This window comes from Macaca mulatta, chromosome 11 (assembly GCF_049350105.2).
Source record: "Macaca mulatta isolate MMU2019108-1 chromosome 11, T2T-MMU8v2.0, whole genome shotgun sequence".
Classification (NCBI taxonomy): Eukaryota; Metazoa; Chordata; class Mammalia; order Primates; family Cercopithecidae; genus Macaca; species Macaca mulatta.
The window spans coordinates 33,857,534-33,877,956 of NC_133416.1; the positions used below are offsets into that span (position 1 = coordinate 33,857,534).

Below are 20,423 nucleotides of genomic sequence, written 5' to 3' on the forward strand. Positions count from 1 at the left end.
AGCTAATTTCTGTATTTTTAGTAGAGACAGGGTTTCACCATATTGGCCAGGCTGGTCTCAAATTCCTAATCTCAAGTGATCTGCCTGCCTTGGCCTCCCAAAGTGTGGGACTACAGGCATGAGCTACCGCACCTAGCCAGAAAATGATATGCTATTCTTGTTGCAAATGCTGAAGGTGACTGATAATTTTTCTTTACCATAAAGCAGTGGTTCCCAAAGTGTAGTCTGCATATTCTATAGTCTGAGGCCCTTTCAGGGTTGTGAACTGAACTAGTTACTTTTTTCATGGAACACCATTTTCACTTTTTAAAAGAATGACTGATATGGTTTGCTGTGTCACCACCCAAATCTCATCTTGAATTGTAGCTCCCACAATTCCCATGTGTTGTGAGAGGGACCCAGTGGGAGGTAATTGAATCATGGGGGCAAGTCTTTCCTGTGCTGTTCTTATGATAATAAGTCTCATGAGATCTGACGGTTTTAAAAGGGGAAACCTCTTTCTCTTGGCTTTCATTCTCTCTTGTCTGCCGCCATGTAAGATGTGCCTTTCGCCTTTAGCCATGATTGTGAGGCTTCCCCAGCCACATGGAACTGTGAGACCATTCAACCTCTTTTTCTTTATAAGTTACCCAGTCTTGGGTATGTCTGTATCAGCAGTGAGAAAATGGACTGATACAATGACTACAGTGTAAGGTTATTCTTATTTGAGTACTTGACAGACTATTTCATGAAAACAGAAGAAATGAGGCTGTCATTTCTTTTTTTTTTTTTTTTTTTTGAGATGGAGTCTCGCTCCGTTGCCCAGGCTGGAGTGCAGTGGCTCAATCTTGGCTCACTTCTAGCTCCGCCTCCTGGGTTCACACTATTCTCCTGCCTCAGCCTCCTGAGTAGCTGGGACAACAGGCGCCCACCACCACACCCAGCTAACTTTTTTATATTTTCAGTAGAGACGGGGTTTCACTGTGTTAGCCAGGATGGTCTTGATCTTGATCTTGATCTCCTGACCTCATGATCCACCCTCCTCGGCTTCCCAAAGTGCTGGGATTACAGGCGTGAGCCACCACGCCCGGCCAAGGCTGTCATTTCAAAGAAAACAAATGACAGAAATTGTTGTCAGTGATAAAGCTTTGGCTTTCAAGTGAATTTTGGAAGCCTCATAGCTGCCACTGTGATCTTGAAAGCTATCCAGGACCTTTCTAATTGAAAGGTTCTAATGACATCAGTCATGATATTAACAATTGATTTTTGTTTTGGATAATAAAATGTGTCAATATTTAAAAGATCTGTATAACTCGGAGAACCAATATCTTCCAGACTGCCAGTGCATGATGTTACAAAATCATGCATTGGTAAAGATCAACTTAAAATTCAAAACAGATTAGTGGATCATAAACACAAATGTATGAAAAGTTCATTGATATGTTTTCAACTTCCACATTGCAACAACCCATAAGAAATTACCACTTGCTGAGTTTTGGGGTATCAAAGAAGAGTATCCACAATGATCTGAAAAGTGATGATCTGAATGAAAATATATCTCTTTTCTAGGTAACAGATTTATGATTTTAAAAAAATGAATGTCTATTAAAAATTTATCTGTTTTAACACAAATTTTAATTGAACAAATATACATAAACAAAAACTCTTTGGGATCCTCAATGATTTTTTTTTTTGAAACGGAGTCTCCCTCTGTCGCCCAGGCTGGAGTGCAGTGGCGCGATCTCAGCTCACTGCAAGCTCCGCCTCTCAAGTTCACACCATTCTCCTGCTTCAGCCTCCCGAGTAGCTGGGACTACAGATGCCCGCTACCATGCCCGGCTAATTTTTTTGTATTTTTAGTAGAGACGGGGTTTCACCAGTTAGCCAGGATGGTCTCGATCTCCTGACCTCGTGATCCGCCCGCCTCGGCCTCCCAAAGTGCTGGGATTACAGGCATGAGCCACTGCACCCCGCCTGGGACCCTCAATAAGTTTTAAGAATGTAAATGGGTCCTGGGGTATATTTGAAAAATACTACCAGAAAGTATTATTTCAATTACTGAAACCTACAAATGGTAAAGTGTTTTCTCATCACCAACATAAAAATATGAAGGTAAAACCAATAGAATTGCTCTGAAATATACAGGGAATACAAAATCTAAGATGCTTCTTTAGTGAGTTACATTTATATCATATATCTTTTAGATTTTTATAAATTTTGTTTTCTCTCTCTATATATATTTTTGAGATGGAGTCCCACTCTGTTGCCAGGCTGGAGTGCAGTAAGATGATCTTGGCTCACTGCAACCTCTGCCTTCCAGGTTCAAGCAATTCTCCTGCCTCAGCCTCCCAAGTAGCTGGGATTACATGCATCCAGCATCACACCCAGCTAATTTTTGTATTTTTAGTAGACACGGGGTTTCACCATGTTGGCCAAGCTGGTCTTGAACTCCTGACCTCAAGTGATCCGCCCACCTCAGCCTCCCAAATGTTGGGATTACAGGGGTGAGCCACTGTGCCTGGCCTATAATGGTATTTTAATTTGTATGTTGAACAAGGATTGCTCTTAAGGTACAACATCAACAGCAACTCTACTTTTGTCTCCCTTGGTCCCTCCAAAGCTATCCATTGAAGGATCATTCTTCCCCTGCTCTTTAATGAAAATTTAGTTAATACCATGACTTCAAGTTATTTCCACTATAGCATGCTTAACCAGCTGGGCACGGTGACTCACGCTTGTAATCCCAGCACTTTGGGAGACCAAGGTGGGCGGATCACCTGAGGTCAGGAGTTCAAGAACAGCCTGGCCAACATGGTGAAACATGATTTCTACTAAAAATACAAAAATTAGCATGGTGGGCATCTGTAATCCCAGCTACTTGGGGAGCTGAGGCAGAAGAATCACTTGAACCTGGGAGGCAGAGGTTGCAGTGAGTTGAGATTGCACCACTGCACTCCAGCCTGGGAAACAGAGCAAGACTCAGTCTCAAAAAAAAAAAAAAAAAAAAAGAAAGAAAAAAAAAGGATGCTCAACCACATTTGTTTTCTGTTTTTTGTTTTTGGAAACGGAGTTTCACTCTTGTTGCCCATGCTGGAGTGCAATGACTCGATCTCAGCTCATTGCAATCATTTAGTGTGATTAAGCTCATTGCACTCATTAATCATTTAGTGTGATTAAGCTTTCCTGGTGTCTGTCCGGAATCAAACCAACTCGGCATTTATCTTAAATCCATGATCTGTTAACATATCTTTGGTTACTAGTGATCTCTATAATGACATAATTTATCTCAAAAGACTCCTTGGTTTGAAAATCTGATTAACCACTCCAGTATGTTTTCCAGACTTGAAAACTGGTATTTAGGCCGGGGATGGTGATTCACGCCTGTAATCCCAGCACTTTGGGAGACTGAGGCAGGTGGATCACCTGAGGTCAGGAGTTCAAGACCAGCCTGGCCAACATGGTGAAACCCTGTCTCTATTAAAAATACAAAAATTAGCTGGGCAGGGTGGTGCAAGCCTGTAATCCCAGCTACTTGGGAGGCTGAGGCAGGAGAAGCACTTGAACCCAGGAGGTGGAGGTTGCAGTGAGCCAAGATCGTGCCACTGCACTCCAGCCTGGGTGACAGAGTGAGATTCTGCCTCAAAAAAAGAAAAAAGAAAATTGGTATTTGTTGCTTCTCTCTACAGATGCTTCTCAATTTATGATGGGGTTACACCCTGATAAACTCATTATAAGTCGAAAATACACAAAGTCGAAAATGCGTTCAATATACCTAACTTACTGAATAATATACCTTAGCCTAGCCTACATGCTCAGAACACTTAAATTAGCTTACAGGTGGGCACAATTATCTGACACAAAGCCTAGTTTTTAATAAAGTGTTGACTATCTCATGTAATCTATTGAATATTATACTGAAAGTGAAAAAAATGGTTGCCTAGGTTCTTGAAGTATGGCTTCTACTAAATGCATATGGCTTCTGCACCATTGTAAAGTCAAAAAACTGCAAATTGATCATTTTAAGTCAGGGATCATCTGTGTGGTGACCGCCACCATGCCCAACCAATTAATTTTTAATAGCTTAAAAATAATCCACATGATATAAAATTCAAAAGATATAAAAGGGTATACAATGACATTTTTTTCCTACTCTTGTTCCTTTATGACTTTCTGTGGAGCTAACCCCAGTTAACAGTTTCTTGTTTTCTTTTTTCTTTATTTCTTTTTTTGACACAGGGTCTCACTCTGTTACCCAGACTGGAGTGCAGTGGGGGTGATCATGACTCACTGCAGCCTCGACATCCCAGACTCAAGTGATCCACCCGCCTTAGCCTCCCACAGTGCTGGGATTACAGTTATAAGCCACCGCACCCAGCCACCAGTGTCCTTGCTGGCTCCAGTTTCGTAAGAAATGTCTTTGCATAAAGTAAGATCTAATCTTCACTACAGATGTCACTGATACCCAGATACAGTCTATGGTTACAGCCTTGGTTAAGGCTGGAAACCTAAAAATAAAAGTAAGAAGTTGTCAAAGGGACTTCCTAAAAATAAAAGAGAAGTTGTCAAAGGAACTTCCAGGATAACTTAACCTACAGAATAATTGTTTAGACTGGTGGCTCACGCCTGTGATCCCAGCACTTTGGGAGGCTGAAGTGGGTGGATCATGAGGTCAGGAGCCTGGCCTGGCCAATATGGTGAAACCCCATCTCTACTAAAAATACAAAAATTACTTAGATGTGGTGACATGCGCCTGTAGTCCTAGCTACTTGAGAGGCTGAGGCAGGAGAATCACTTGAACCTGGAAGGCAGAGGCTGCAGTGAGCCAAGATTGCACCACTGCACTCCAGCCTGGGCAACAGAGCAAGACTGTCTCAAACTTCATGTTGGTCAGGCTAGTCTCAAACTCCCGGCCTCAGGTGATCCACCCGCCTTGGCCTCCCAAAGTACTGGGGTTATAGGCATGAGCCACCGTGCCCGGCTATTCTGATCCTAATGTCTGCAGTTTGATAATAGTTAACGAGTCATTTAGTGTATTTGATAGATGTAATATAAACTTGAAATTTTCTTATTGTTTACATAAAGCATCATGTTCAATATCATGAACACAATCACTGCTGCCATCATAATCCTCTTCATAGCTAACATTTATTGAGCACTGGCCACCACCTTCATTTATCGTTATCATGACTAACATTTATTGAGCTCTTACTATGTGCAAGGCCATCATATAAAGAATTGTCAGAGGCTGGGCACAGCAGCTCACGTCTGTAATCCTAGCACTCTGGGAGGCCGAGACAGGTGGATTGCCTGAGCTCAGGAGTTCGAGACCAGTGTGGGCAACACGGGGAAATCCCGTCTCTGCTAAAAACACAAAAAAAATTAGCCTGGCGTGGTGGCGTGTGCCTGTAGTCCCAGCTACTTAGGAGGCTGAGGCAGGAGAATTGCTTGAACCCAGGAGGTGGAGGTTGCAGTGAGCTGAGATTGCGCCACTGCACTCCAGCTTGGGTGACAGAGCGAGACTCTTTTTCCCAAAAAATAAAAAATAAAAAACAAACAAAAAAAAGAATTGTCAGATAATCATGACATAGTATTTATGAGGTAGGTACTCTCATTATGCCTGTTTTACAGATGAGGAAACTGAATAATGAAATGGGTTAAGTAATGTACTCAAGGTCACACAGTTAGTAAAAGATGAAGCCAGGATTTGAACCCAAGCAGTCTAACGCACTCACCTGTTATCAAGGGGCATCCATGGAAGAGTAATATACGTATCTGAGGACAGTAAGTAAGGACAGCTTCTACAGCCCCATCAGTCAGATTTACACAATGTCCCATATGAATCTCCTATGCAAAAATAAAATAAAGTCAAATGAAGACAAAGATCTATAATAACAGTACGAACAATTTTGAGAAACATTCTGATACAGAAAGAACCAGGTATCTACTTGCAAGAAAAAGTATATAGAAAAGACCAATGTAAGTCTGAAGTAATTTGGATGGAGCAGCTTAAAAAGTTAAATGCTCAACCATTTTATAAAGTAATGTGTAATATCTATTAAAGCTGAAGACGAGTATGCCCCAGAACCCAGCAATTCCAATCGTTGATATATATTATAGAGAATCTCTTCTACGTGTGCACAAGGAAACAATTTATAAATACGCCTTTTGTAGTATTACTTGTAATAGTAAAAAAAGTGGAGAATGGGAAAATCAATGCTTTATGAATAGAATAAGGGAAAACAGCTAAAATGAAAAATATCTACTTGTATTAATAGACATAAATCTCAAACATGTTAGTTCAGACCCTCTGGCAAACAGTATGGTAGTATCTTATAAAAATACTGTATTTAAAAAAACATGTATTTGCTATATGACCCAGCAATTTCACTCATAGGCATTTACCCAAGAAAAATGAAAACATATGTCTCCACAGAGGTTTGTATGCAAATGTCTGTAGCAGTATTCCTAACAGTCCAAAACTGGCAACAACCCAAATGTCCATCAAATGATAAAATTATTTTTTAATTTTTAAAAAATTTCCATAGGTTTTTGGGGGAACAGGTGGTATTTGGTTACATAAGTTCTTTAATGGTCATTTGTGAGATTTTGGTGCACGCATCAACCAAACAGTATACACAGAACCCGATTTTTAGTCTTTTACCCCTAACCTCCTTCCCACCCTTTCCCCGAGTCCCCAAAGTCCATTGTGTCATTCTTATGCCTTTGCATCCTCACAGTTCGTCTCCTACTTATGAGTGAGAACATATGATGTTTGCTTTTCCATTCCTGAGTTAATTCACTTAGAAGAATAGTCTCCAGTCCCATCCAGGTTGCTGTGAATGCCATTAATTCATTCGTTTTTATGGCTGAGTAGTATTCCATTGTATACATTTACCACCGTTTCTGTATCCACTCGTTGATTGATGGGCATTTGGGTTGGTTGCACATTTTTGCAATTGCAAATTGTACTGCTATAAACATGTGTGTGCAAGTATCTTTTTCGTATAATGACTTCCGTTTCTCTGGGTAGACACCCAGTAGTGGGATTGCTGGATCAAATGGTACTTCTACTTTTAGTTATTTAAGGAATCTCCACACTGTTTTCGATAGTGGTTGTGCTAGTTTACATTCCCACCAGCAGTGTAGAAGTGTTCCCTGTTCACTGCATCCACACCAACATCTATTATTTTTTGATTTTTTTGATTATGGCCATTCTTACAGGAGGTGGTATCGCATTGTGGTTTTGATTTGCATTTCCCCAATCATTAGTGATGTTGAGCATTTTTTTTATGTTTGTTGGCCATTTGTATATCTTCTTTTGAGGATTGTCTATTCATGTTCTTAGCCCACTGTTTGATGGGACTGTTTGCTTTTTTTCTTGCTAATTTGAGTTTGTTCTAGATTCTGGATATTAGTCCTTTGTCAGATGTATGGATTGTGAACATTTTTCTCCCACTCTGTGGGTTATCTGTTTACTCTGCTGACTGTTCCTTTTGCTGTGCAAAAGCTCTTTTAAGTTTAATTAAATCCCAGCTATTTATCTTTGCATCACATGGTAAAATTATAAATAAATTATGGCCTATCCATACTATAGAATACTACTTAGCAATAAGAAGGGGCTGAGCGCGGTGGCGCACACCTGTACTCCTAGCACTTTGGGAGGCCGAGGTGGGTGGATCACGAAGTCAGGAGATCGAGACCATCCTGGCTAACATGGTGAAACCCCTCGTCTCTACTAAAAATACAAAAAAAATAGCTGGGCGTGGTGGCACGTGCCTGTATTCCCAGCTACTCGGGAGGCTGAGGCAGGAGAATCATTTGAACCTGGGAGATGGAGGTTGCAGTGAGCTGAGATTGTGTCACTGCACTCCAGCCTGGGCAACAGAGTGAGACTCTATCTCGGGGAAAAAAAAAAAAAAAAAAGAAATGAAATATTAACATATGCAACAACATGGATCAATCTCGCAAACACTATGCTAAGTGAAGGAAGTAAAATAAAGAAATAATACCCAAAATACTATATTATATTCTGCAGAATTCCATTTACATCAAATTATATTTATATAAAGTTGAATTTATATACAACTATAGAAAAGCCAAAACAATGACAAAGTAAATCAGTGGTTGCCTAAGAGAGGGTCACAGAAGGGGATCAACTACAAAGGACTAGAGACAAAAAAACAAAATAAAACCACAGAGAAAACAGACAACTTTTTAGGGTGATAAAAATGTTTATGTATCAATTGTGGTGGTGGTTATATGGCTGTATAACAATTACCAAAATTTGTCCAACTATGCACATAAAATGAATGAATTTTCTTGTATGTAAATTATACCTCAATTACACCTGAAAAATTTCAGAAAATAATTTTGAATAACACAAATTGTAAAGGGACATATATTATGAAGCTATTATGTAAAATTTGAAAACATATAAAACAAGGCTATGTCATATTTATGGATTTATACATAATAGAAAAAGTATCCATTTCTGTCTGAGCAGGGTCCACAGGAAGGAAAAAAAGAAAAGGTATCCAAACATGGAAGGAGAGATACATAATCATATTTAGGATAGTGGTTACCTCTGAAGGCAGAAAGGGAGAATAATTGAGCGTGGCTTTAGATGTAACATTATTTTATTTTATTTTACTTTATGTTTTTTTGAGACAGAGTTTCATTCTTGTTGCCCAGGCTGGAGTGCAATGGAGCAGTCTCGGCTCATTGCAACCTCCATTCCAGGGTTCAAGTGATTCTTCTGCCTCAGCCTCCCGAGTAGCTGGGATTACAGGCGTGTGCGACCACGCCTGGCTAATTTTTGTATTTGTAGTAGAGACAGGATTTCACCACGTTGGTCAGGCTGGCCTCAAACTCTGACCTCAAGTGATCCACCGGCCTCGCCTCTCAAAGTGTTGGGATTACAGGCGTGAGCTACTGCACCCAGCTGTAACATTATTTTAGAAAAAGAACAAATCCAGCACTTTGGGAGGCCAAGGCAGGCAGATCACCTGAGATCAGGAGTTCAAGACCAGCATGGCCAACACAGTGAAACCCCATCTCTACTAAAAATACAAAAATTGGCTGGGTGTGGTGGTGTGCACCTGTAGTCCCAGCTACTTGGGAAGCTGAGGCAGAAGACTCGCTTGAACCTGGGAGGTGGAGGTTGCAGTGAGCCGAGATCACTGCATACCAGCCTGAGTGACAAAGTGTAACTCTGTCTCAAAAACAACAACAACAACAAAAACCAAATTAAATGAAGGCATTAAAAAGAAAATTCTGGCAGATTAGGGTCTTACTGAAATTGCATACTCATAGCATAACTTTTATGGAAAACAATTTAGGACTGTTAAAAAAGTATTCATACCTATTAATCCATTTGTTCCATTTTGGGGAGTTCATTATAGCAACGGAAGGAAAAGTGATTGTCCCAATATATAATTATTTCTAATAGTTAAAAACCAGAAACAATCTGAATTACCAACAATAAAAAACAAGTAAAGTATGTTACATCATATGGACAGTCTGTTCTCTGATATGCCGGGATCTAGAACAGTAAATGCTTAATATTTATTAATAAATGAAATTTTATACTGCAAATTAAATTTTAATTATAAGGATTTTTGTAGAAACTTATGAAATGACTGTAATATAAGGCCAAGAATGTGAAAACATTTATTGAGGTACTACCATGTATCTGGAATTGTATTAAAAGCTGAGGATAAAATGAACAAGATGATGAACACAATGATCAACAGAGATTTCAGAAACGATCATGATATTTGCTAAATGTTGTAACATAAGTTTGTACTGAGTGCTTGTCGATCTTTTTTTTCTTTAATGTTATAATTTTTTAATTTTTTTGAGACAACGTCTCACTCTGTTCCCCAAGCTGGAGTGCAGTGGTGCAAACACAGTTCACTGTAGCCTCAACCTCCCAAGTTCAATTGATCTCCCCACCCCAGCTTCCCGAGTGGCTGGGAGTACGGGCATGCACCACCACCTCTGGCTAATTTTTTTTTTTTTTTAGATGGAGTTTCGCTTTTGTTGCCCAGACTGAGTGCAATGGCATGATCTCAGCTCACTGCAACCTCTACCTCCCAGGTTCAAGCCTTAGCCTCCTGAGTAGCATGTACTGCCACACCCAGCTAATTTTGTATTTTCAGTAGAGACAGGGTTTCTCCATGTTGGTCAGGCTCGTCTCCGAACTCCGACCTCACGTGATCCACCTGCCTTGGCCTCCCAAAGGGCTGGGATTACAGGCGTGAGCCACCATGTCTGGCCAATTTTTGTATTTTTCCTTTTTTTTTTTTAGATGGAGTTTTGCTCTTGTTGCCCAGGCTGAAGTGCAATGGTGTGATCTCAGCTCACCACAACCTCTGCCTCCTGGGTTCAAGCGATTCTCCTGCCTCAGCCTCCTGAGTAGTTGGGATTACAGGCATGAGCCACCACACCTGGCTAATTTTGTATTTTTAGTAGAGACAGGGTTTCTTCATGTTAGTCAGGCTGGTCTCAAACTCCCAACCTCAGGTGATCCACCCGCCTTGGCCTCCCAAAGTGCTGGGAATACAGGCATGAGCCACCGTGCCCAGCCTGTATTTTTCATAAGGACAAGGTTTCACTATGTTGCCCAGGCTGTTCTCGAACTCCTGGGCTCAAGGGATCCACTTGCCTTGGCCTCCCAAAGTGCTGAAATTACAGAAGTGAGCTACCGCATTTGGCTTCTTGTCAATCTTTAGTAAAGGTCCTTAGACCTTTAATCAAATTGATTTCCAAATTATAAATAATTTAGCAACATTAATAATTTAATTTCCCAGAATAGAACAAATTAAAAGCAACAGATTAAAATGTGATGAAAGGTAGGCCTCTGCATTACCTATGAGAGTAGTCAGTTAAAAAAAAAAATAGTTAGGGCTGGGTGCAATGGCTCACACCTGTAATCCCAGCACTTTGGGAGGCCAAGGAGGGTGGATCACCTGAAATCAGGTGTTTGAGACCAGCCTGGCCAACATGGTGAAACCCTGGCTCTACTAAAAATACAAAAATTAGCTGGACGTGGTGGCAGCTGCCTGTAATCCTAGCTACTTGGGAGGCTGAGGCAGGAGAATTGCTTGAACCTGGAAGGCGGAGGTTGCAGTGAGCTGAGATTGCACCATTGCACTCTAGCCTGGGCCACAAAAGCGAAACTCTGTCTCAAAAAAAAAAAAAAGAAAAAAAAAAATTTAAGCCAGACATGGTGGCTTATACCTGTAATTCCAGCACTTTGGGAAGTCAAGGCAGAATTGCTTGAGTCCAGGAGTTCGAGATCATCCTGGGCAACATGGCAAGACCCGGCTCTACAAAAAATAAAAAAGTAGCCAGGAGTGGTGGCACATACATGTAGCCCCAGCTATTCAGGCAGCTGAGGTGGGAGGACTGCTTGAGCCAGGGCAGTCAAGGCTGCCGTAAGCCATGATCGGGCCCGTGTACTCCACCCTGGGTGACAGAACAAGACCCTGTCTCAAAAAACAAAATTTAAGTTTGTCCTTCAGTTTGAGTCAGAGGATGCTATAAACCAAAGGTTAAAGTATATTCACTCAGGCCAAGCATGTGGCTCACACCTGTAGTGATCCAGCACTTTAGGAGGTCAGGACAGGGGGATCACTGAGGCCAGGAGTTTGAGACCAGCATGGGCAACATAACAAGACCCTGTCTCAACAAAACAAAACAATTTTTTTAAAAGTATATTCACTCTACTTTGTTTAAGGAAGGCATTAAGTTCTAATAAATTTCTAATAAATTTCCATTAAAATGTTTTGGCACTTTGGAATAATCTTTAGAAAACAAAAAATAAAAAATGTAATGATATGGCACTACAGTCACCAACACTTACTGGTTACTGCATTTTGTTCTCATTCTGCTTAGGTTGGGGCTCTTAATTTTATAATGCTGAGGTAAATATGTTAGTATGTTTACTATCATGCATAACAACTAATTTCTTGGTGGTTTGATTTGAAGGTGATTAAGTTAACTGAGAACTTTATTTAAAATTATAGTAATTACAGGATAATGTTGTAAGCATTACATAACCTAGTGAATATAATGCAGTTAGTATACAGCCTGGCATAACAGTAAGTGCTCGACAAATGTTTGCACTTGAAATACCAAAAATTACTGCTCCTGCATTTAGGATGCAACTTGGAATTCAAAACTTGGTATAATAATAATATGGTCATTTCTTTCTTTCTTTCTTTTTTTTTTCAAGATGGAGTTTCATTCCTGTTGCCCAGGCTGGAGTGCAATGGTGCAATCTCGGCTCACTGAAACCTCCCACCTCCCAGGTTCAAGCGATTCTCCTGCCTCAGCCTCCCAAGTAGCTGGGATTACAGGTACTTGCCATCATGCCCAGCTGATTTTTGTATTTTTAGTAGAGATGGGGTTTTTCCATGTTGGCCAGGCTGGTCTTGAACGCCTGACTTCAGGTGATCCACCTGTCTCGGCCTCCCAAAGTGCTGGGATTATAGGCATAAGTCACCATGCCCAGCCTAACATGGTTCTTAATAAAATATTTAAAAAATATATATGCTACCAAGACCCAGATATATCAGATCACAAAAAAGAATCTCTTTGGGCAATAACTCAAGGATAAATATTTTGGCAAAAACATGCATTGTCATTCCATTACAATAGTTGGCTTTTTAAACAAATGTATTTATGGTCGGGCATGGTGGCTCACACCTATAATCCTAGCACTTTGGGAGGCCGAGGGGGGTGTATCACCTGAGGTTAGAAGTCTGAGGCCAGCCTGGCCAACATGGCAAAACCCTGTCTCTAATAAAAAAATATAACAATTAGCTGGATGTGGTTAGCACATGCCTGTAGTCCCAGCAACTTAGGAGACAGAGGCTGGAGAATCGCTTGAACTTGGGACATGGAGATTACAGCGAGCTGAGATCACACCACTGCACTCCAGCCTGGGCGACAGAGCAAGACTCCATCTCTAAATAAATAAATAAATATTAAAATGAAAAAAGTATTTAATTAATTTATTTAAGATACAAGGTCTCACTATGTTGCCAGGCTGGACTCCAACTCTTGGGTTCAAGAGATCCTCCTGCCTCAGCCTCCCTGAGTAGCTGGGACTACAGGCATGCACCACTGCACCCTATTAAAATAGTTATTTTTACTAACATTTTTATAATTCATTTATAGCTGCTTACTTCCAAAAAGGATTTGATGTAGCTTACTGTTAAACTGCACTGTTATACAAGTGGTATAAACTGTTATATCACTTGTCAACTGGGGAAGGCGAAAACCAAAATCCTGGAATAAAAGGCTTCTTAATATATTTAGAAGTAGGTTACAAGTGTATTAGTGGGCGAGGCGCGGTGGCTCAAGCCTGTAATCCCAGCCCTTTGGGAGGCCAAGATGGGCGGATCACGAGGTCAGGAGATAGAGACCATCCTGGCTAACGTGGTGAAACCCCATCTCTACTAAAAAAAAAATACAAAAAAACTAGCTGGGCGAGGTGGCGGGCGCCTATAGTCCCAGCTACTCGGTAGGCTGAGGCAGGAGAATGGCATAAACCCAGGAGGCAGAGCTTGCAGTGAGCTGAGATCCGGCCACTGCACTCCAGCCTGGGCGACAGAGCGAGACTCTGTCTCAAAAAAAAAACCAAACAAGTGTATTAGTGATTCAATTCAAAGGATGAACACAAGTTTAAGAGCTTTTTTAGGCCGGGTGTGGTGGCTCACTCCTGTAATCCCAGCACTTTGGGTGGCCAAGGTGGTCTGATCACCTGAGGTCTGGAGTTTGAGACCAGCCTGGCCAACATGGTAAAACCCCGTCTCTACTAAAAATACAAAAATTAGCTGGTGGCACACGTCTGTAATCCCAGCTGCTTGAGGGGCTGAGGCACAAGAACTGCTTGAACCTGGGAGATAGAGGTTGCAGTGAGCCGAGACCATGCCACTGCACTCCAGCCTGGGCAACAATGCGAGACTCTATCTCAAAAAAAAAAAAAAAAAATTTTTTTTTTAAATGATCATACAATGTGGCTATCAAGAAAAATAGGATGATAGGATGTCAAGAGAATTAGTACTCCTGGTAGAAATATCATTAAGACCTGAAATCCTATTATAAATAATATGACTTTACACTGATAAACATTCATAATCTTCATCCATAATAAGCTGATTCTTAAATCTGTTAGCAGCTAAAACTTCTGGGAAATAAAGCCTTTTATTGGAAGTAAAATGAGTTTTTATTTTAAAGCACCTTTATTTTATTTCCTAACTTAACAATTTTTATTTACTCTGGCAATAAAGAGATACAAACCCCACCAACAAAGTCCCTTAAATATTTAATTGATAAAGCACTGGTTCTCTGCTAGGTTTTAAAAATAATTTCTGAGAATATAAACATTTAATCACCACCATCTTTATAATTATTTTTAAATTACCTCTAATTTCTTGGCACAAGGTCCACTAACAAGTGCAATCACACCACTGTCAGACACCTAAGCAAAGGGAAAAAGAAACATAGTCCATGAATCCAGACAATGGAAGTAGAATTTTCTAAAATGTATTCATTATTTAGATATAGTCTTATTGCCTCCCATTCATCAAACATGTGTTTTAGCCATATATAACTTCCACCCTTGTTACTTAATTGAGAGGAATATGCCAAAATATATCGCAATTACTTAACCACTAAAAGCATGAAGTGGTCAATAGTTTCAACAAAAACAAAATGAACTAATTGTTATATGTTCTCATTAGTCATGAAAACACATTTGGTAAACACATAGTCCATATGTTTGAAGCCTACATGTCATTTACCTGAGTAGCTGAAAAGTCAACACACTGCAAAAATGGGCAGTTTTTTCCTAATGCATGTAAGGACACATCAGTAATACTTAAGCAGCCACCTAAATCGATGATCTTTAGCAGCTGGCAATTGAGTGCAAGAGCAACGACTCCTTCATCGGTGAGATTGCAGCATCTTTTCAAAGAAGCTTCATGTAGGTATGAACAAGATGAAGCCACAGCTTTTATTCCTGGGAGAAAATATAATTATGTATCAATAAGCTATATGTATGTATATGTAGACATGAGAAATGTGACTGATTTTCATTTTAGCAATCACCAATTCAGTGTTAGCCCTTTTCAAAGTAGTCCACCTGTGAGGATATACTGATTTTTCCAGTGATGCTGTCATTATTCAGAACTCTCTTGGAATGTTTTGGGAATTTTCTACACAGTCTGTAGTATCAGCAATTAATGGCAAGGCTTTATTGTCCACAGGTTGAATTGCTTTTAGGAAATAGCCAAAAGTCATTCAGAACCCAATTAGATAGTTAAATAGTAGGCGATTCTCCTTTTGGTTAAAACAAAAATTTTCAAGTAATCAAGTTAATTTTCTTGTGGACTTTGGAGGGAAACCAAAAGTTAAACTGCACAAATGGTTTCAGTCATGGTCTTCATGCTTACGGTTAGAAATTTATAGCTATGCCTATGTATTCTCTCTCCCTCCACTTTGACTCTGTTCTCAAAAGTGAATTTATTTTCTACCACCATGCTCCTTCTGTTAGCCTGGACCAATCTTACATTTTTCTGATGGTCAAAAAAGAGAAGTCTTTAAATCCAGTCAAACTGATACAAGTGTACACTGGAGATGCATGCACATAAATAAAAGAGTACTTTGGGGATCCTGGGCCCTTTGGTCATAAACAAACATGGTAGCACTGTCAAAAGATACCTTTATGGGGCTGAGCATGGTGGCTCATGCCTGTAATCCCAGCACTTTGGGAGGCTGAGGCAGGTGGATCACAAGGTCAGGAGATCGAGACCATCCTGGCTAACACGGTGAAACCCCGTCTCTACTGAAAATACAAAAAAATTAGCCGGATGAGGTGGCAGGCGCGTGTAATCCCAGCTACTCGGGAGGCTGAGGCAGGAGAATGGTGTCAACCCGGGAGGCGGTTGACCCGAGATCGGGCCACTGCACTCCAGCCTGGGCGACAGAGCGAGACTCCGTCTCAAAAAAAAAAAAAAAAAAAAAAAAAAAAGGGATACCTTTGTGGGCAAAACACACAGAAGGGAATATGGTAAATTCATGAGCAGGTCATTCCTACTGTTTTCCATATCTTAAGAACGAACTTTTTTTTTTCCTTAAGACCAGTTATTTTATTTACCAGTGTCCAGCATGGAAGTTGTGATACAATAAGAACTATATTTGACCTTTGTTCTCAGTCCCTGACATAGAGCTCCAAAAAGCCTTGGAATTTCCTGAGTGATAGGAGTACCTTTTGTTAGTCATAATAAGCCCCTTTTGATCACACCTAAGTTTAGGCTAATGAGGTGACAGCACAGGACCCTTAGACAGCCTAAGGTTGGGGCCTGTCTCCAGAAAAATCAAGTGATTAGAAGGTTAGAATATTCAGCTCAGTCCACAGACCTTTGGCGAGGTGGGGGTCAGGGACAGCAGGGAATAGGGGATGGGGATTAAGCTCTATAAAAACTCTTGGGATGGATGTGGTGGTTCACGCCTGTAATCCCAGCACTTTGGGAGGCTGAGGCAGGCAGATCACAACGTCAGGAGTTCAAGACCAGCCTGATCAACATGGTGAAACCCTGTCCCTACTAAAAATACAAAAATTAGCTGGGCATGGTGGTACGTGCCTGTAATCCCAGCTACTCATGAGGCTGAGACAGGAGAATCGCTTGAACCCGGGAGGTGGAGGTTGCAGTGAGCCGAGATTGCACCACTGCACTCCAGCCTGGGCAACAGAGCAAGACTCCCTCTCAAAAAAAAAAAAAAAGAAAAGAAAAAAAAAATTCTTGGCCAAGGGCAGTGGCTCATGCCTGTAATCCCAACACTTTGGGAGGCCGAGGTGGGCAGATTACTTGAGCTCAGGAGTTTGAGAGCAGCCTGGCCAACATGGTGAAACCCCGTCTCTACTAAAAATACAAAAATTAGCTGGGCGTGGTGTTACACGCCTGTAATCCCAGCTACTCCAGAGGCTGAGGCAGGAGAATCTCTTGAACCCAGAGGTGGAGGATGCAGTGAGCTGAGATGGCTACACTCAAGCCTGGACGATAGAGTGAGACTCTGTCTCAAAAAAAAAAAAAGAAAGAAAAAGAAAAGAAAAGAAAAGGAAGAAGTAAAAACAAAAAACCTCTTGAACAAGGAGACTTGATGAGCTTCTGTGTTGGTGAATGCATCCACATGCTGGGAGGGCAATGTATTCCAAGTCCACGGGGACAGAGGCTCCTGCGCTTCCAGACCTCACCTTATGTACTCTTCATCTTGCTGTTCATCAGTGTCCTTTATAATCTTTTAGAATAAACTGGTAAATGTAACAAAAGTGATTCCCTGAGTTTTGTGAGCCATTCTGACAAATTATCGAATGGAGGTGGTCATGGAAACCCTCCATTTATAGTTGGTCAGTCATGTGTACCAGAGGCCTGGTCTTGCAATTGGCATCTGAAGTGGGGATAGTCTTGTGGGACTGAGCCCTTAACTTGTGGGATCTGATGCTAACTCCAGGTAGTGTCAGAATTGAATTAAATTGTAGGGCACCCAGATGGTGTCCAGAGAGTTGGAGAATTGTTTGGTGTGAAAAAACCCCACACATTTGCTGTCAGAAGTGTGGTGTGAGTGTAGAGAAATGTGGTTTTATTGAAGAAGTTCTGTTTAGTGAGTTATTATTTATGTAAACATTTTAAAACTTATGCTTGTTTGCAATATTACGAATATCCTAACTTGCTAACCAAGATGACTGCAAAATATACTCAACTACCCACAGAATTTTCTAGAAACCTAAGTAGGCCAAAAAAGTCCTCCTTTCTTATATTGAAAAAAAAAAGAGAAGCCTGGGCAACATAGTGAGCCCTCGACTCTACTAAAAATAAAAAATTAGCAGGGGATGGTGGTGCACACCTGCGGTCCCAGCTACTTGGGAGGCTGAGGTGGGAGGATCGCTTGAGCCTGGGAGGTTGAGGCTACAGTGAGCCAAGATTGTGCCACTGCATTCCAGCTTGGGTGACAGAGCAAGACACTGTCTTAAATAAATAAATAAATAAAAATAAATATTAATGCAAACCAAATATTGAAAAAAAGAGATCTATGGGGGAAAAAAGGTAAAGATTTACTAATTCATGTAATAGTGACACTGAACAATGCAGTTTGTCTAGCTATTAAAAACTATGCATTACACAAACTGATAGGAGAATACCTGGTAACTTTACTCTGATGATTAATTCTTTTGTAATATGGCATCAAAAAAGCCTTAACAAAATATGAACTGGTCATTTCTTGTTCCACTATACCAGGCAAAATATTTAAAATATAGACATACGTATCCTTTTTTTTTTTTTAGTTTTAATTTTAATTTTATTTTTTTTGAGATGGAGTCTTGCTCTGTTGCCCAGGCTGGAGTGCAGTGGCATAATCTCGGCTCACTGCAACCTCCACCTCCCAGGTTCAAGCAATTCTCCTGCCTCAGCCTACCAAGTAGCTGGGACTACAGGCACATGTCACCATGCCTGGCTAATTTTTTGTATTTTTTAGTAGAGATGGGGTTTCACTGTGTTAGCCAGAATGGTCTCCACCTCACCTCGTGATCTGCCCACCTCAGCCTCCCAAATTGCTGTGATTACAGGCGTGAGCCAACACGCCCAGCCTATTTTTTATTTCTTTGAGACAGAGTCTCTGTGTCACCTAGGCTGGAGTAGTGATGCAATCTCGGCTCATTGCAACCTCTACCTCCCAGGCTCAAGGGATTCTCCTGCCTCAGCCTCCTAAGTAGCTGGGACTACAGGGTGCACCACCATGCCTGGCTAACTTTTGTATTTTTTGTAGAGACGAGGTGGGGGTGGGGGACAGTTCACCATGCTGGCCGGGCTGATATCAAACTCCTCGGCTCAAGCAGTCTGCCGGCCTCCCAGCTAAAAAAGTGCTGGGATTACTGGCATAAGCCACCTAGCCTGGCCCATGTTTATTTTAAATATGTTTAAAATACAAGGTAGTGACTTACCCACTGTCTTTCTTAACTTTGAGCACTGCTTATAAGCAAGAATTCTAACTTGGATTATTTTCTTAGTCTGAATGTTTTTACTGATAAACATAATTTGTATTTCTTTGACTTCTTCATACTCTCTTTTGACGTATTTTCTCCCTTACTCCACAGTTTTACCAGATAGTGAATAGTAATCTACACAGTGTTAATAAATATACCTTCTGAAGTTACAGAAACTCGGTTTCCTTTTGAAGAATTTAAATTTAATTTCTTCAGTTTTCTACAGTTAGACAAGTGCAGGAGAGCAGCATCTGATATATCGCAGCTCCGTAGGTCTAGAGTTTGGACTTCAGGATGTAAAATCTGTAACAAATAAGTGATTTTGAAAAAATTATTTCTTTCTATAAATATAAATGTTCCATATTCAGTGTTTTGGTGGTCATAACAGACAAGTGGCTGATGTAAAATACAGCAAAGAATACAGAAGCATATCCATGTGGAGACAGACACATCAAGCAGGGGAAACCACATCTACTTCCAGCGGGAGGTGCAGCTTTCAGTGCCGGCAAAGTCCTTCTTGGGACACAAAGTACTGTTGAGATGGCTAATTCAGGGAAAGGATCCGTAGACCTGAGAAGCTTAACCAATGTGGCAGTGAGTAATAATCTTCTGGTAGTTGCTAGCATTAGAGACTCTCCCTATGTGCCTCTGTGCTTAGGAAGTCTGAGTCTTTAATCACTTGTAAACCAAGTGCTTACAGAGCACTGGTATTGCTTATCTAGAACATTTACCTTCTGTATCATTATTTTTGGGAGCTAATACAATACCCCAGTATTACTGGGTGTTTTCTTGAGGTTGACAAATAATAGATTAATTCCTAAGCATTCTGAGCTCTTTCCTGGGAGTATTTTTCTGTTCTTTTTTTTCCAAAATAGAAATGGCTTTACCTTTCTGAAAATAAAATAATGTATTATTATTGTAAAGCATTCAATTTAGAAAAATTATAATAAATTATAAGAATAATGATTTCTATTTATTAGATGCTTACCAGGAAAGGTACTGTCATATACATTATGTTATTTTTTATTTTATTTTATTTATTTTTTGAGATGGAGTTGTACTCTTGTTGCCCAGGCTGGAGTGCAATGGCACGATCTCGGCTCACTGCAACCTCCGCCTCCTGGGTTCAAGCGATTCTCCTGCCTCAGCCTCCCAGTAGCTGGGATTACAGGCATGCACCACCACACCCGGCTAATTTTGTATTTTTTAGTAGAGATGGGGTTTCTCCATCTTGGTCAGGCTGGTCTCGAACTCCTGACTTCAGGTGATCCACCCACCTCGGCCTCCCAAAGTGCTGGGATTACAGGCGTGAGCCACAGTGCCTGGCCTACATTATGTTATTTAATATTCTCTCTCTCTCTCTCAACCCTCGCCCCCCGCCCCCCGCCCC

At 40.8% G+C, this 20,423-nt stretch overlaps 2 protein-coding genes across 11 annotated transcripts in view; one reads left to right on the forward strand and one right to left on the reverse strand.

Annotated features, from left to right (window-relative positions):
* The window catches only part of ETFBKMT (electron transfer flavoprotein subunit beta lysine methyltransferase), an 88,164-nt gene that overhangs the window by 39,302 nt on the left and 28,439 nt on the right, over positions 1-20,423 (forward strand). Inside the window, exon 5 of one of the 4 annotated variants that reach the window (XM_077952428.1) lies at positions 12,218-12,354. The exons of 2 other annotated variants lie outside the window; for them this stretch is intronic. The gene's annotated coding sequence lies outside the window, so the exon portion shown is untranslated. Of the gene's footprint in view, positions 1-4,215; positions 4,354-12,217; positions 12,355-20,423 lie in introns of those variants that run through there. One more of the 4 variants, XM_077952429.1, reaches the window with a different exon arrangement.
* Positions 1-20,423, reverse strand: part of AMN1 (antagonist of mitotic exit network 1 homolog) — a 58,975-nt gene that overhangs the window by 12,317 nt on the left and 26,235 nt on the right. For all 7 annotated transcript variants that reach the window (XR_013400948.1, XR_013400949.1, XR_013400950.1 and 4 more), the window contains 4 exons: positions 19,192-19,336; positions 14,793-15,010; positions 14,414-14,470; positions 5,712-5,823 (listed from right to left, as the gene is read on the reverse strand). Coding sequence is in view for 4 of the 7 variants with exons in the window: in XM_015151399.3 (XP_015006885.1) it covers positions 5,712-5,823; positions 14,414-14,470; positions 14,793-15,010; positions 19,192-19,336 (532 nt within the window). In the remaining 3 variants the exon portion in view is untranslated. The remainder of the gene's footprint in view (positions 1-5,711; positions 5,824-14,413; positions 14,471-14,792; positions 15,011-19,191; positions 19,337-20,423) is intronic.